Below are 15,649 nucleotides of genomic sequence, written 5' to 3'. Positions count from 1 at the left end.
AAATAGTTATACCTGGAAATAACAGTTTTTACTAATAGTAAACTATAGATTTATATTACCTTCACATTGCCCAACATTGTTCATCTCATATCCATCTTTACAGACACAGGAATAACTTCCAACCTTATTACTGCAATCGGCAAAGATCCCACATAAAGATGGATCATCTTGACATTCATCAATATCTGAAATTTAGCACATCAGTCATGTTAGGGTTTTTAACGACCTATCAAACGCTTCACGTATTTACATATACTTTGATCTCTACTAGGAGTTTACTCAAAAATATTTAACACAAATGGCTTGTTTGCCCGCTAAGTGTAGCGACCACCTTACTTACTTCCACATAAATGTAAATATGTTTTTAACTGTAAGCATGTTTTAACAACTGCTGTTGTTTCTTTACATCTATTCTATTCTATTCTGTATGGGTGAGGTCTGTGAGGACCTGGGATTTAGGCCAGACTTGGCCCTTTACATCTTGTTATTATTATATTATTAACGACAAATAAAGCTGTTGTATTTAAAAAAAAAGCTATAACCCTTAGAATTTTTTCTGTAGTTGAAAATGTAGATGGGAACATTCTATTTTCATATAGTTAAGTATTTTTAGCAATGTCGTTACTACCTTTAAAGAACTACTTACAAATAAAAGACACCTAGCTTTAGCTAATTCGCAAACAAATAAAAAAAATTATTCGAAACTATCTGCTTTTAATCATTTTCACCAGTCAAGCTACTCACCAACACAATATGTTAATCCATCTCCAGTAAAACCAGTTTTACAATTACAAGTAAAACTTCCTTCAGTGTTGGAGCAAAGAGAGTTGTCGGGACAAACTGGTGGCTGTTGCTTGCATTCATTAATATCTAAATGTTAAAGTGTGACAGGGTAATATGTTATGTTGAAAATACAAGATGTCATTAATAAGCATCATGCACCAAAATGGGCATCAATATATGTAAAGTAATAGTTTATTGTTAGTGTTAAGTGTACTATATGTGTATGTAGAAGGACTTTTGGTATAAAAATAACCTCAGGTTACACGGCCTGCACTTGACCATAATGGAAACTGCATTGCTGCACTTTAAAAACTTGTACATCGAAAAAGTACAAAGCAGAACTTTAGAAACACATGTATACCTATACATTCAGCGCCAGACTGAGTGAACCCATCAAGGCATTTGCATTCGTAAGTTCCAACTCGGTTAATGCATTCTGCATTTGAACCACAAACATCTTGCTCACATTCATTTATATCTGCAATATATAAAAGAAGGTAAAAAAATGCAGTGCACAAAACATTTACATAAAAATACTAAATATTCACAGTGGTGAGCAAAACCCCAAAGTGAGTATGTTACATTTCAAGTGCTTAATTACATTTTTAGCAGTTTAAAAAATATAAATAAGAACATTATTTGTTGAATTTTTCACATGTGGCCTATATATTGTGTAAAGACCGACCTGCACAAATGAATCCATCACCAGTGAAGCCTTCAATACATTCGCAAGTGAAAGTAGAAGGTATGTTCGTGCATGTAGCACTGTTGTGACAGTTGTGTGTCTTCAACGCGCATTCATCAATATCTGAATTGAAGATATATATACAGTAAAATTTTGTTTTTTGCTCTGTATATGTAAAATAAAACCACAGTTACCAACTGCCAAAAAACTAATGGATTGTAGTGGGTGTTAGGGCAATGGACCAACTCTAGCTTATATCTCAAGTACCAAGGTGACTTTATGAGCTAACTCATGTAAAATAGAACAGAATACTGCAGCAACAGCTATAAATGTCATAGACATCATATTTACAAAACTTTTTGGTTAGCAGCATAAATTGTTTTACACCTTCATTGGCAGTGTCTAACCTTTTACAAATTTTAACTAAATGAAAAATCAATCAGCCAGTCTTAACATATTACAATAAACTTATGTTACCTTTGCATAAGATACCAGATCCAGTATATCCATCATTACACTTGCATACATAACTTCCAACAGTATCCGTACAACTTGCGTTGTGTGAACAGTTGTTTACACCAATACATTCATCAATATCTGGTAAGTAATTACAATTTAGAGGGGGGAATTCAAAAATCCGAATTTACCAAAATATATGGCGGTATTTGTATACTGCATAGCTTTTAATTTATCTATTTGTTTTATCCTGAAATGTTATCAGTTTTACTATGAAAACAAAAATAAAACGTTTAAATAATTTAAGGTAACATAAAAATAATTCAGAATATTAATCCAATATAACTCACTAATACAAAGATCTTCAGAGTTGAGTTCAAATCCATTCAAGCATGAACAAGTATAACCACCGTCCTCGTTTATACACTTAGAGTTAACCGGGCAATCATAAACTTTTTTGGTGCATTCATTAATATCTGGGGGTTACAAATGAAAATCAAAGTCTTATTAATTTATTAATGCACTTTATATTGATATTTTTGTGACCAAACAAATGTTTATACAGTACATATTTTCTGTTCTGCAATTGTCTTTATACCCAGTAAAAGATAAATTATATTGTGAGGATTTAAAAGCTGACACTTTTTCTCAGTTTGTATTTTACCTGATCTAATATTTACAACTGTCGTTTTGTTGCTTGTAAATTGTATCAGTGAGCCGTTGTGAAAGAATTAAATCCAAAACTTATAATAATATTTACCTTTACATTTCCCATGGCCATCAGGTTCATATCCATCAATACAAACGCATTTAAACGAACCAGGTTGATTCACACAATCCTTGAACTCAGTGCAATTATCAATGCCTTCACTGCATTCATCAATATCTGCATGCAATGATTCAAATGTAACTAGGTAAGTGCTTAAATGATTTTTTTTATCATGTTGCATACCTAATATAATATATTATATTTACATGCATAGTTACTGAAAGAAAACTAAAAATGATATAGGTAAACAAATGTTTAGCATGTTACTAAACAGTATTTAGTATGACATTTCATTTACCTAATTTCCATTGTAAAAGAAATGTCTTAAACTTAAACATGCTTGCAAAATTACTAAAATGTAGGTAATTATTTGGAGGCAGACTTCATTGTGTGTAAGTGACATGTCTTGCAAGCATAGTCTCGTTTTTGTTCTCACCTGTGCATTGATCTGGCCCCTCCGTAATAAATCCACTCTTACAGCTACAAGTGTAGCTTCCGACATTGTTTGTGCAAGTCTTGTTCACCCCACATACACCTCGTATCTCACGACACTCATTGATGTCTGGAAACGTTTTATTAAATGTACAAGTTTTGTTAGGGCTCTTTGAGTATATAAAACTTAACCCTATTCTAACATTTTGTCTGCCAAGACTTTATCAGAATATATCTGGTAACAAAATGAACAGGGTAAAAGTTTTGGTTTATATGTCATAAAAAGAGATTTACCTTAATAATATGAAACTTTAGATATAAAATAAACTTTCAAATTGCATTCAGCAACATAAAACTTTAAATTTCTCACCTAACATGATCATTTACTTTTTTCAGATACAAAATTTTGAAATTTTAAAATAGTGCATACCTGAACATGTGTCTCCATTATATTTATAGTAACCAACTTCACAATAACATCTGTAGCTTCCTGCTGTGTTCTTACACTGCCCACTTCCACAAGGGTTGCTATCACATTCGTTTATATCTGTAATATAAACATTTGGTTATGTGGATTTACTAGGATTTGCAGTGATGCCTTTGAACACGGTTGTTTAATGTTGCAAAAGCAAGTTTACCAAAACCAAAAGTGCTGCTATTCTAATGTTTGAGGGGTAAAGATAAGCGTAACTTAGTGTATAATCAAAATACGGTTGAGGTTCCAAGCAAAGGGCCAATATGTGAAGAAAGCACATTGGAACAAAGGTAAAGAACCAACTAGCTGCTACTTACCAACACAGTATCCATTTACGTTTGTATATCCAGGTATGCATTGACATGAATATCCACCAGGGAAGTTCACACATGTTTGTACAGCAGTGCATGTGTGTGTACGATACATACACTCATTTATATCTGAAATTATAAAACCAAAGTTTCTCAATAACATCCAGAAAAGTACACATATAATATAAATAGTTCTTTAAATTCAGAGTTATAATGGTTTATTGGTAACAGAGTGTCTGCTGTACTGTACAGCCTGTACAATTTAGAAAATCACAAAAAGACAGAAAAGATCACAGAAGCTAAGCTTTAAAATAAATTACCTAAAGATAATTTTACAGAAACCTAAAAAGTCTTTAAAACCTTATTATTTAACTCACAAACTTCTTTAAATAATTACCTGCACAGTTAATGTCTCCATATCCACTGAACCCAGTTTTGCACAGGCAAGTGGAAACACCATTAACTATCTTACAATAAGCATTCTTATGACATGTTTTATCACATACGTATGGTGCAGTAGTTGGTTCTATGGTTGTAGTGACTTCCACTGAAATAAAACAACATAACTTAAACATAATTTAATGGTTAGTCTGCATTGTCCATATGATAGTATAGTTATTTCTATGCAAAACGTTTAAAGAACCAATACCAGAACTTAAAACTGACTGTGGTGTATTTATAACAGCCCTGAATATGATAGGTCAACATATGTGACAGGTCAATGCAACAGAACATTTTACAAAATGCAAGCAATAATGAATTACATTTGCAAACGACTTTTTGCTCTTCATGAAAACGACTATAAATGCAAATGCTTTCTGTTTAATATGATAGCAACAATTTATGTTGATATTTAACTTTTAATAAAATTAAAAGCAACTCACATTCACACTTGGTAAAGCCATCCCCCACAAAGCCAGGTAAGCACTGACACTCAAAACCTCCATTTGTGTTGTCACAAGTGGCATTGCGAGCACATAGGTACAATATGTTCTGACATTCATTAAAATCTGAAAAAAATATTAAATATTATTTTCTAAAACCATTCTTAGTCGCACAGGGTAATTTTCATGGAATGTGGAAATAACTTAGTTTTCTTTTTATGCAAAAGTTTGGAACATATTTGGTTTTATCACTTTTTTCCTAATAACTTAATTTCTTAATCACTTATTTTCTTAAAATATACGTGAATAGCTGCTCAGACAAATCTATTTTTTTAATATTACATTCTTTATAATTGCTTAGCTACAACATTAGAATAATTTTTCATTTTATAAATTTGTGCAGAAATGTTGTGTATTTACCAATGCAGGCTTCACCATCACTGACATAACCCTGGTTACATTCACAATAGAAACTTCCTTCAGTGTTTACACACTCGGAGTTGAGGGCACATATGTCAGGGTATTGACATTCATTTACATCTAAAAACAAAAATTTGTGTTTATCTCAAAAGCCCAGTATCAAAAATCAAACCTAAATATTAGCAGCAACACAACAGTCGTTAAAAACATCTTATGTGTCTATTATAAACAATGTTTTGGAGAACCCTTTTTAAAATACCTATTTAAAATAAGTACAAACTTAAGGAACACAGCTACAAATGTAAATGACATTCAAAAAAATTAACTACTTATAAAAAATTTTATACTAACTCAAAAACGAACCTGGGGAGTCGTATGCAATAACCGGCCTATCGCGGCAACAGAATTGAACCTCGTAATTGTCACAAGTTCTAATATTTTGTTTCACATCGCTGCAAATTAAACCCAGCAAGTTGTGAATAGAGAGAAAGTTCTGGGTCATGGAGTAAACAAGACCAGTATCTTTGGATCTTCCTCTTACAGCAGTTGGTGATGCACAAACTTCATCTGAATAAATGGTGAGAATAATATTCTTACATACCAGTAACAAATGTTTATAATACTTATCATTTTGTATTGTTTTTTTAATGTATTTCTCTTAAGTTCTGCTAATAAATTTTCCACTAAATGAATATGTAATATTCTTATTGTCCATTATCAATTGTGTCACTTTTAAACTAAAATGATATTTTTTACAGTAGATATAGCAAAACACTTCTATTAAATGTCATACCTGGATACTTGCTTCTGAGTATAGAAAGGAGTTGAACATCACCTTCAACATACACAGGGGTGTCCTCACTCATCCAGCGACTCCATGATGAACCAGATGTACATTCACCAAGGATTCCTACAAGAAATGGAAAAAATGATCAATAACCAAGTTATATAGCAATCAAATATACCACAAAAGCCAACAAGTATTTCTAAAATAGGGTAAATAAAGTTGATCAATAAAGCAGAAAACATTGGTGGTTTCGCTTTTTTATCCCAGCACCATATTATGATATCAAAGGGACATTGCACTGTATTATAATATACAATACCAGTATATTATAGAGTCCAGTGAATTTTAAACTGTTATGATTGTCATGCATTATTAAATCAACCTTTTTTAAATTGCAATTTTAGGAATTTTGCTTCTTTACAACCAAGTTTTGTTCATGTCAGTCACAGTTAACAGAACAAAATTTACCAAATACTTATACATTCTACCTTTCGAATTTTATTCTTACCTGAACAACAAACTCTTATCTTGTAGTCCTGACACACGCCACTGGGTTGTCTGCTGTTTTCACACACAACACCAATGTTTAAACCAACATCCAATTTGTCGCCAGTCTCTAGATATCCAACATCAGCTACTGTTCGTATTTGTATGGCTGATGGACTTGAACAAAAATCATCTGCAAAACATTGGTTGTTAACATCAAATAAACCATTTATGCTAAGATAACGTTTTTAAAAGTTCAAAACTGGTGCTTAAGAATTTTTTATTATAAAATCATTTTAAGGATCAAAACCTAGTAATAGAGTACAGTGTAAAACATTGGGTAACATTTAAAACAATTATATAGTGCTTTTTCTTGTTAAACACATTCAAAATAAACAACCTATTTATAGTGCACGTAAATTCACAGTGATGAATAGGAGATGAGCAGAACAATAAAACATTGATGTGAATAAATTGCCAGATATAGATTTGCAGACTTATACTGTTTTGGCAGCACCAGTTTATACATAACTCCTTACATGGTCTTTCTCTTGTGAGTGATTCCAATGATTCATCATCACCAACCCCATCAACATCATCTCTATCCATCCATGCACTCCATGAGGATATTGAATCACAAGATCCAATTGTGTCAGAAGCTGAAACCACAAACAAGTGGATTAACGAATGATGGTTTCGGTAACTACGTGGGTAAAATATACAGCATCAGGAAAAGATGGGAAATAACAGTAAAACATTACATTATGTTTGATAAAACAGAGGACAAAAAAAAAGTTAATGGTACACACAGGATAGGCTCGAAGCATATTATATGTAAGAATAATAGATCACATCTCAGCTAAATTCTTTGACCCTTGCCTTGGGACATATAAAATAAAATGTGTTTAGTAAAGTGTTTGGTATTAAAATTTTTATAATTGTTTGGAAAAAAGTCCCAAGGTAATTTATAATGAACTAGTATTGATCAGGTCCACTTGTATACAATACTTACATTCACAATTATATCCGTCACCATTGGTGCCTTCTTTGCAAGCACAAGTATAACTTCCTATGCTGTTGTTACAATCAGCTAAGTCACTGCAGTTGTGTGCCCCACTCTCACATTCATTTATATCTGTGATTAAATACGTTTGATATAATGAGAACAGAAGGCATAACTATTGACAAGTAATTAGTTGTATACTTTATGTGTTTACTTTTAAAGAGCAAAATAAAACTAATTATAATGTGTGTAAATAATATGTGAGGTTAATACTGGTTGGATCAGCCACATATACTAATGTATATAAATTTTGAAATGATGTATATAAAATATTCTTGGTATCGTTTAAACTGATAAACGATGTATGTACCTTATTTATTACAATACCATGCAGTAAAATTAATAAAGCAAAGTTTAATTATACACTCACAATGCAATTAAAGTAAACTTTCTATAATGATGCATTGGGTTTGCAATTGGTTAAAACATACATACCTTGACAAGCATCACCAACTGCAGTATAACCAGTAGTGCATGTACAGTAATAAGCACCATCAGTATTTACACATTCCTGATCATCATTACACAACTTAATGTTGGTATCGCATTCATCAATATCTGTAGAATATTACATACATGTTTTATGTTATACCGGGGCTTTCCTTTTCATCAAATTGTTGATAACAAATTGTGGGGATCAACAAGAATATACCAATTTTACACGAAGTACTGCATATGTTATACTATTAACCAGAAAGGTTCACACAAAATTTTAGGAAAATAAAAGGGGTCGCGCAGAAAAAGTTTAGGAAGCTTTGTTAGGTACTACCGGTTCAGAAAATGTTTGGTGCCTATTAGAAAGACTTTACAGTCAAAGAAACTGCCGCTTACCCACAAATTTGCAATATTAGTAGATAAGCTTACCTGCACAGATGGAGTTGTTTTGTACAGTATACCCAGAAAAACATGAACACTCATAACTTCCAAATGTATTTCTGCACCGCTGGTCACATAAGAAGACATTTGTGGAACATTCATTTATGTCTGAAATATAAACATATTAACAAAAATAAATTTACGCTGCAGAGTGAAATAACTGTTCACAGTTTGTAATTCATAATTGTCTTTATATAATACCGTAATTTCTTAATTAGGTATATTTATGTCCCACCAACCAAGGAAAATACTGGATTAAAAAGCTAATACTTCAGATAATTTAAACCAGTGCTTATTTAATGTACACAAATTTAAAATGTAAACACTTTTCAAAAAAGTAAATGCAACATTTTTATAGAATTTCTATAAATTTTGTTTAAAAACTTTCTATATTTTTTATAAAACAAAAATAATAAACATTTTTTTATAAACATTTAATAAAAATAAAAAATAGTTGTCAAGCCCACCAGTGATCTGCAGACCTAGACAACATTACCTAAACAAGTTCCTTCCCTTCCAAGGAATCCTTTCTTGCACTCACAGCCATAGCTACCAGGTGTGTTCACACATAATGCATTGTCATCACAAGTTACTTCCAAACATTCATTCACATCTGGATAGAAATAAGTGAAAAATATACCAGTTAATAAAACACTTTGTATAACATTGATTCCTTTTGATTTATACTAATCAAAAAACAAGTTTGTTTACTTTGATAAGACACTTAAGGGCAAAGTTTACCAAACGGACAGTAAGATTGTTTTTATGTAAACCTGGGGCTAAATTTCTCAATATAAAAAGCTGTACGAACTTTTGCATTAGAACACACCTTTACTTTGCTATACAGGGCAAGGTAAATAATACTAAAGTGCAACATATATGATTTAACCCTGTATCTTCAACTTATATTTGATAACATAATAGTTAAACCAAATGCGATTAAGTATTGAGTATCACTGACCTGTACAGTTAAGACCATCTCCTTCATAACCAGTTGTGCAAGAACATTCAAAACCTGTCTCGGTATTAGAACAAGTTGCATTGGCTGAACAATTGTCTAAGTTTAGATCACATTCATTCACTGCAGGTAGAGTAGTGCCTGTAGAAAAGGGATTGGTTAAAAATCTACTTGAATGTGTTATTAAAGGGTTATCTTTATATTAGGAACTCCATTTTTAAAGTGTGCTGTGCCACTAAGATTTAAGAATATAAAAAGTTGGACCAGAAGTGTTCAGACAGTATATACTTAGATTTCACACAAAAAGTGTTAATAACTTTTACCTGCAACTGTGCTTGGGGCTGTGGTTGTGCCTGCAATAGAAAATTAAAATTATATATATATTTTTTACCCATTACATATAAACTGCTATTTTTTTATTTATTATAATTTTTTATGCAGTTTGAACTAAAATTTTGTAGTTCTAGTATTACTCAATCCCGAAAAATAATTTAACATTTTATTATAAATTTCAGACTTACCAATATAAAGACCAAGCTTACATATAAGCTGAGCAACAGACCCCCCAACTTCATGCAGTTGAATATAATCATTTTCATAAATTGAGAAGTTTTGTCCACTGGAAATCTCATCCAACATTTCACCTTCAACTGAACGAATACCAAGAGCTATAACTGTTGCTTTAGACTTCAACTCTGCGCTTGCTGTCTTGATCAAGTCATCTGAATGACCCGTTGCTATGACAACAACAACAGCAGGCACGCCTTGTCTTTGACCAGTTTCTGCGCTGAGTATTCGGCTACTAACTGTCTGTAGGGCTTGCCCAATCCTTCTATAGCCAGGATTATTCGTAACTGCAGTTATAGAGCTGATAACATTAGTCTCATCAGAATGGGCAGAGAGGGAGAATGCAATATCTGCTGAAGTACTGTAGCGGACCAAAGCAACTTGTACGTCGTTAGGACCGATTTGGAATCGACGTACAATGTCAGAGACCAAGTGAAGCATTTCCTTAAAGTTTTGTCTTCGGACATATGTGCTTGAATCAACCACAAACACAAGATCTATTGCTGTATCAGATCTGCATTTATCTGAAATATAATACAACTGTCATTTGACTCTTTAAGTGCTGTTAGAAATAAAATTGTAAATGTAAAACATAAAAAAAATAATGAAGCATTACAAAACATCTTTTGACCTACTATTCTTTACTCAAAGTTTGGAAAATCGGAGGCCTTAGTGTGTTTTGGAAAATGTTTCTCAATAAAAGCTTGGAGTTATACTGCATTGAAATATCATAGAAATTCATTAAAAAAATCTTACAGTTTTGTTGCGGAAAGCAATGATAGAATCCTGTCAAGTCATTCTTCTCACATATCTCCCCTTCATCACAGTTTGTAGCTCTGCATATAATTCCTCGGGCACCAGCACATATGCAGTTTTGTTTGCAACCATTTAGCATGAATGTGTCTCCTGTGTAAAGACAGTCAGTATAAAACAATATGACAAAACTAGGACATTATTTTTAAATCTTTAAGCTAACTACACAAGAGCTATGGCATATAAAATATTAACAGTAACAAAGCATATTTTATCATACATATCTACATAGACACCGTAAGTCAATATAGTGTTTTTTTTAGAGCACAATATAAAATGCGATTTTCCTACAGCTTTACATTTTAAACCAAGAATAAAGAGACAAACAAAATGGTCTTAAAACTTGTAAAGCACTAATCTTAAAATCTAAAACACTGTTTGAAAATGTTGGAAAGCACTGCCCTGGAAAGTTTGTGAAACGCAGCACCCACTTACCTTTACTCATAGTAATTCCACCATCGTATGCACAAGTACAATCCTTCTCAGTTAAACAGAGGGGTTCTTGTACTCCATATGAACATACATGTTCAGCAGTTGTGTTAGCTTTCGTAATCAACTTTTCAAAAGAATCTTCTTGTATTACATTAATTGAATCAGGTGCAGAGGCCAACTCATTCAAAGTATCTGTTTTAGTTCTCTGTACAAAAAATTAAATTGAATCTAAAGGGTAACGGTTCACAAAGCCTAATTTTTAGCATATTTATGAATAACAATTGTACCCAGTGGCTTTAATAAATACATAGTTAATAACTGTAGCCAAGACATTTGATTTGTGCTAACCTTTTCCTAACTACAATCCCCCTATAAATAATAACACCAAAAAATGGATTACCAAGTACATACAAATAAAATTAACAAAAACACTAATGCAAAACTACCATATTATATAACAGAGCAAACAAACCTTAACCCCCACGGCAATTACTGTGGAAATTTCATGAAGCTTTCTGATTGGTTGAATGACAGCATCACGTGATGCACCATCCAATATCACCATGACAACAACATCAGCGTCCAATCGCCTTCCAGCTTTAGCAGTGACAGATGTTCTGTTTAAAAAGTAATTTAACATGTTGATTATCTATTACCATTTTTTGATTTTTCTCTAAAGTAGCATAACAAAGAGGAAAAGTGAAACCTCTAATAGAATGTTTTCAACCATTTTTAAGCCACAGAACATTTTATGCATTACAACAATCTTGCTGAACACCTGTTGAAAATGACTACTGTAATACATTAACTTACGTTGCAACATAGTCTAGAGCCAGCCCCATGTTCACAACACCGCCTGACTGCTGAGGAATGTTTGCAATATCTTCTAATAATCCATCCTTATGCTTGTGTGTGCCAAGCTTCCATAATTCCACAGGTTTTGTGGAAGCAAGTATTACACCAACCTGCAAAGTCAAAGATATTCTAATATCGCAAAATAATAAAGATTAAGCAACAGTATTTTTTATTGATATTCATTTCTGTTTCGTTTTAGGTTTCAAAGACATTAAATAAAACATAAAATTTCTGGTTTTTTTTAATACAAATACAAGAATCTATTATGATAACATAATTGTCTTCATTTTCATATACTTCGGTTTAAAAATAAATGTTCGGTGATATTGGAAAGGAACGATGTAAAATGTTTAACGAAGGGGCAAAGAAAGGGGGCTGTCTGCGAGGTAACAGTTAAGTGTCTTTGAGGTATGCATTATTGAATGAATGTATCCATTTTTTATTTTATTACTTTTTATATGTTATGACTGAATATTTGGACAATCCATTAGTGACTACTGGGTGGAAGCAATTGCCTTTAAGTGCCTTGTCCAAGGACACATACACCACAATAGTAGCAGCGACGAGCCATAAACCCATAACCCTTTGTTAGCGACAGGCACGCTAACCAATTGTACTAAGGTACCAGTTAAGTGGGTAACTATTTCAAAATCGGAGACAAAAGTAAAATAACTCTTGGAACGTGGGTTAGCAATTATATACCAGAAGAGCTGATTTACAAAACAAGAATAATTGTTTATACTAAAATAAACCAATTCAATACCTGAACAGATCGAACACCTATTTCAAACCGATCAATCATATCATAAATAAACAATAGAGATTGATTGAACTCTTGTGATGTCATAGAAGCACTTGATTCGAGAACAATGATCAAATCCAAAACCATGTTTCGCGGACATTTTTCTAAATGAACGCAAGGAAATTTAAAATATTTTGTTAAAAATTTAGATATAAAATACAGTATTGAAACAAATACAGTATTAAAACATAATAACCACTGAGGATGGCTAGAGTAATGGGCTAACCTAAGCTTAATATCAGGTCCACATAACATGTAGTGCCTGAGGAAATTATAAGTAAAGACTAGAATTAAATGTAACATAATCACTATATTTTCTATAATAGTATTTAAGGTTGCAGTTCAGAGTGCGCAGAATGCAACTCTGCTTTAAAATTTATAATGCAATTGCTCCTCTTGCGTTCTTGAACCGACACAAATATATGTGTAATGAAATTAGAATAATAATTAAACTGTAACTTGTATTTACCTTTGCTGGAGTTGTTAGAACCTGTAACACAAAAAAGTTGAATAAATTACTAATGATTTAAAGTAATAAGTTACAAAGTTTGACTAAATTACTTATTTGGTCAAAAAGCAAAACTGGGCATATAAACAAGTTATATTACCAGTTATTTTAAACTATTTTTGTTGAAGACACTTGGTATATATCAAAGTTCTTACCTTGACGAGGATCTATTGGCACAGGTGTAGCTGTAACAACAAAAACAAGAAAAGTTAAATACAAGAACCAAGTAGGATAAGTTTAAAAAAGAAAAAATTTAACTCAAAATGTGATAAATAAAAAGAGTGTTTATAAATAAAAATAACCAGAGAAACTAGGGATTTTTCTTTAAAAAATACATACGTTGTGTTTCATCAAGGCAGTCATAGACTCCCCAAGTTACTTGTGCACAATATTCTCCTGGTGTACATGTCACTTGTGCACATGTGTAGTCACCACCTTGCTGGCACACACACTCAGTTCCACAGTCTGGACTCATGTAGCGGAAATCTGAATGTACATAATGCAGTTATGCTAAATGTATCCCTTTGAGAGTGTAAGATTCATACTCTATAGCAAAGTTTTGGGAATAATTTTTGCCATTGGCTTCGAACGTTTTGAACATTTTGAGCCATGCAGAAAATAGAGATGCCATTAACCCCTAAAACGAATGTGACTATTAAAACAAAAAAACTCATAGTTAAATATATAGAATCAGTTGTTTTATATTTCACACAACATTGGATTGTTACACAAAATTCTTTCAAAATCTATTAAATGATGATCTTACCAACATCTACGTATGCACCACTTGGTAAAATGCAACCACATTCTTCCTCTCGAATGCAACTTCCATTGTTATCCATCAGGTAACCATCATCACATACACATCTGTCTGTCTTTGGTTTGTCACACCTGATTCAAATATTGTATGTTGGAATTAAATCTATGGCAATGAAAGCGTTTAAAACACACTGACAAGGTGAAATTTGAAATACAAATTTAAAAGCCAGTGAGGTCATGAACCAACTGAAGCCTACTACAAGATACTGGGACACACACAGCCATAGGACTTAACTCTTAAATAAAAAATAGAAAACAGGTAACTTTTTATAACCTTCCAGACTGCACCACTTAGAAAGCCGAAAGCGAGTAGAGTTACTACTTACTCTTCTTCAGCTTTAGGATTGCTACATGTGTTAGGACAACCAGAAACGCATTGAAACGGTTTAGAATTCTCCGGGCAAACCATCTGCAAACCAGTAGCTTGTCTCCATGTACAGATAGGCTTTCCCACTGTTTCACATTCATTTGCATATCCTTCCATTGACTGGTAAAAAAATTAGAAATACATTTAAGCTAAACTTATGTTTTTAAGCTTTAAATAGTGTAAGACATAAGCTAAAAGGAAACATCAAAAAGTATGACAATTAGACAGTTTGAACTTCAGTTTTACAAACTTAAATGTTTCACCACAGTACTTTTTACACTCAATACAGTTTTTTTATACAAGTTTATATATTTACCATTTCCACAACTTCTGGGACAGCTTGACTTGAACAGGCGGTAATGAGACAAGTGTTCAAGAACTCAGTGTGGTCAGCATGGTCGTGACATTCAGAGAAAGGACCTTCCTCATCAGATATTGCACTGCACATTCCACCTAAGGAACTGGAGAAAAAGAATACTTTGGTTTTATTTTGAAGTTAAGTAAAAACAAACTAGCATGTGTTAAAACCTTTAACTATTGACCAAAGCAACGTAAAAACAAATATAATTAGATTTGCAAAACAAGACATAAAAGAAATTCATTTACATTATTTTTTCTCATTGAGTTTAAAGCATCGCCTAAAAAAAGACACTTAACTAAATAAACCAACAAACACAGCGAGACAAATTAATAAAAAGTGTTTACAATTACACAATATATTATATAAGAATCATAAATTAAAATCATTTACCTTTGGCCACTACTTGGACAATCATTCTTAGGTGTTCCTAACCCTCCACCACATAAACCTATTTGGTGGTAACTGATAAACTCAGGTATATTATCTGTTACGTCACCATCGGGTTTCAGGTAATCATCAGTGACTCGACCATTAAAGTTGCCGCATATGCCACCAAGCTGGGAAATGTTTAACTGATTAATGGATGCCACATAAAGTCAGCAAAACAAAATGTTGGTAAGACATTTAAAGTTGACATACTAAATTTGTAATCATTCAGCATTGGTATTGCATCAGTTTGCATGCAATAAAATATAGGTCTTTAAGTTACATATTTGCATTACTTTATAGGTAACTGTAAA

The 15,649-nt window shown here is 32.4% G+C and overlaps 1 protein-coding gene across 8 annotated transcripts in view; it reads right to left on the bottom strand.

The window, feature by feature from the left end:
• Window positions 1-15,649, bottom strand: part of LOC100180679 (zonadhesin-like) — a 61,259-nt gene that overhangs the window by 40,605 nt on the left and 5,005 nt on the right. For 7 of the 8 annotated variants that reach the window (XM_026836389.1, XM_026836390.1, XM_026836394.1 and 4 more), the window contains exons 13-48: window positions 15,300-15,466; window positions 14,865-15,009; window positions 14,508-14,668; window positions 14,129-14,253; window positions 13,702-13,848; window positions 13,518-13,547; window positions 13,324-13,344; window positions 12,816-12,958; window positions 12,011-12,162; window positions 11,670-11,814; window positions 11,201-11,402; window positions 10,709-10,858; window positions 9,907-10,476; window positions 9,709-9,738; window positions 9,389-9,526; window positions 8,924-9,040; window positions 8,416-8,535; window positions 7,987-8,109; window positions 7,501-7,623; window positions 7,028-7,147; window positions 6,511-6,681; window positions 6,009-6,125; window positions 5,579-5,782; window positions 5,216-5,335; window positions 4,796-4,921; window positions 4,309-4,458; window positions 3,918-4,040; window positions 3,556-3,672; window positions 3,130-3,255; window positions 2,685-2,810; window positions 2,275-2,400; window positions 1,946-2,065; window positions 1,469-1,591; window positions 1,145-1,261; window positions 745-870; window positions 60-185 (exon numbers count right to left, since the gene is read on the bottom strand). In XM_026836389.1, coding sequence (XP_026692190.1) covers window positions 60-185; window positions 745-870; window positions 1,145-1,261; window positions 1,469-1,591; window positions 1,946-2,065; window positions 2,275-2,400; window positions 2,685-2,810; window positions 3,130-3,255; window positions 3,556-3,672; window positions 3,918-4,040; window positions 4,309-4,458; window positions 4,796-4,921; window positions 5,216-5,335; window positions 5,579-5,782; window positions 6,009-6,125; window positions 6,511-6,681; window positions 7,028-7,147; window positions 7,501-7,623; window positions 7,987-8,109; window positions 8,416-8,535; window positions 8,924-9,040; window positions 9,389-9,526; window positions 9,709-9,738; window positions 9,907-10,476; window positions 10,709-10,858; window positions 11,201-11,402; window positions 11,670-11,814; window positions 12,011-12,162; window positions 12,816-12,958; window positions 13,324-13,344; window positions 13,518-13,547; window positions 13,702-13,848; window positions 14,129-14,253; window positions 14,508-14,668; window positions 14,865-15,009; window positions 15,300-15,466 — 5,047 coding nt within the window. The remainder of the gene's footprint in view (window positions 1-59; window positions 186-744; window positions 871-1,144; window positions 1,262-1,468; window positions 1,592-1,945; window positions 2,066-2,274; window positions 2,401-2,684; window positions 2,811-3,129; window positions 3,256-3,555; window positions 3,673-3,917; window positions 4,041-4,308; window positions 4,459-4,795; window positions 4,922-5,215; window positions 5,336-5,578; window positions 5,783-6,008; window positions 6,126-6,510; window positions 6,682-7,027; window positions 7,148-7,500; window positions 7,624-7,986; window positions 8,110-8,415; window positions 8,536-8,923; window positions 9,041-9,388; window positions 9,527-9,708; window positions 9,739-9,906; window positions 10,477-10,708; window positions 10,859-11,200; window positions 11,403-11,669; window positions 11,815-12,010; window positions 12,163-12,815; window positions 12,959-13,323; window positions 13,345-13,517; window positions 13,548-13,701; window positions 13,849-14,128; window positions 14,254-14,507; window positions 14,669-14,864; window positions 15,010-15,299; window positions 15,467-15,649) is intronic. The other variant, XM_018813832.2, reaches the window with a different exon arrangement.

Source organism: Ciona intestinalis, chromosome 10 (assembly GCF_000224145.3).
Source record: "Ciona intestinalis chromosome 10, KH, whole genome shotgun sequence".
Taxonomy (NCBI): domain Eukaryota; kingdom Metazoa; phylum Chordata; class Ascidiacea; order Phlebobranchia; family Cionidae; genus Ciona; species Ciona intestinalis.
The sequence above is the reverse complement of the archived record's forward strand: the minus strand, read 5'-3'. Positions and strand labels throughout refer to the sequence as shown.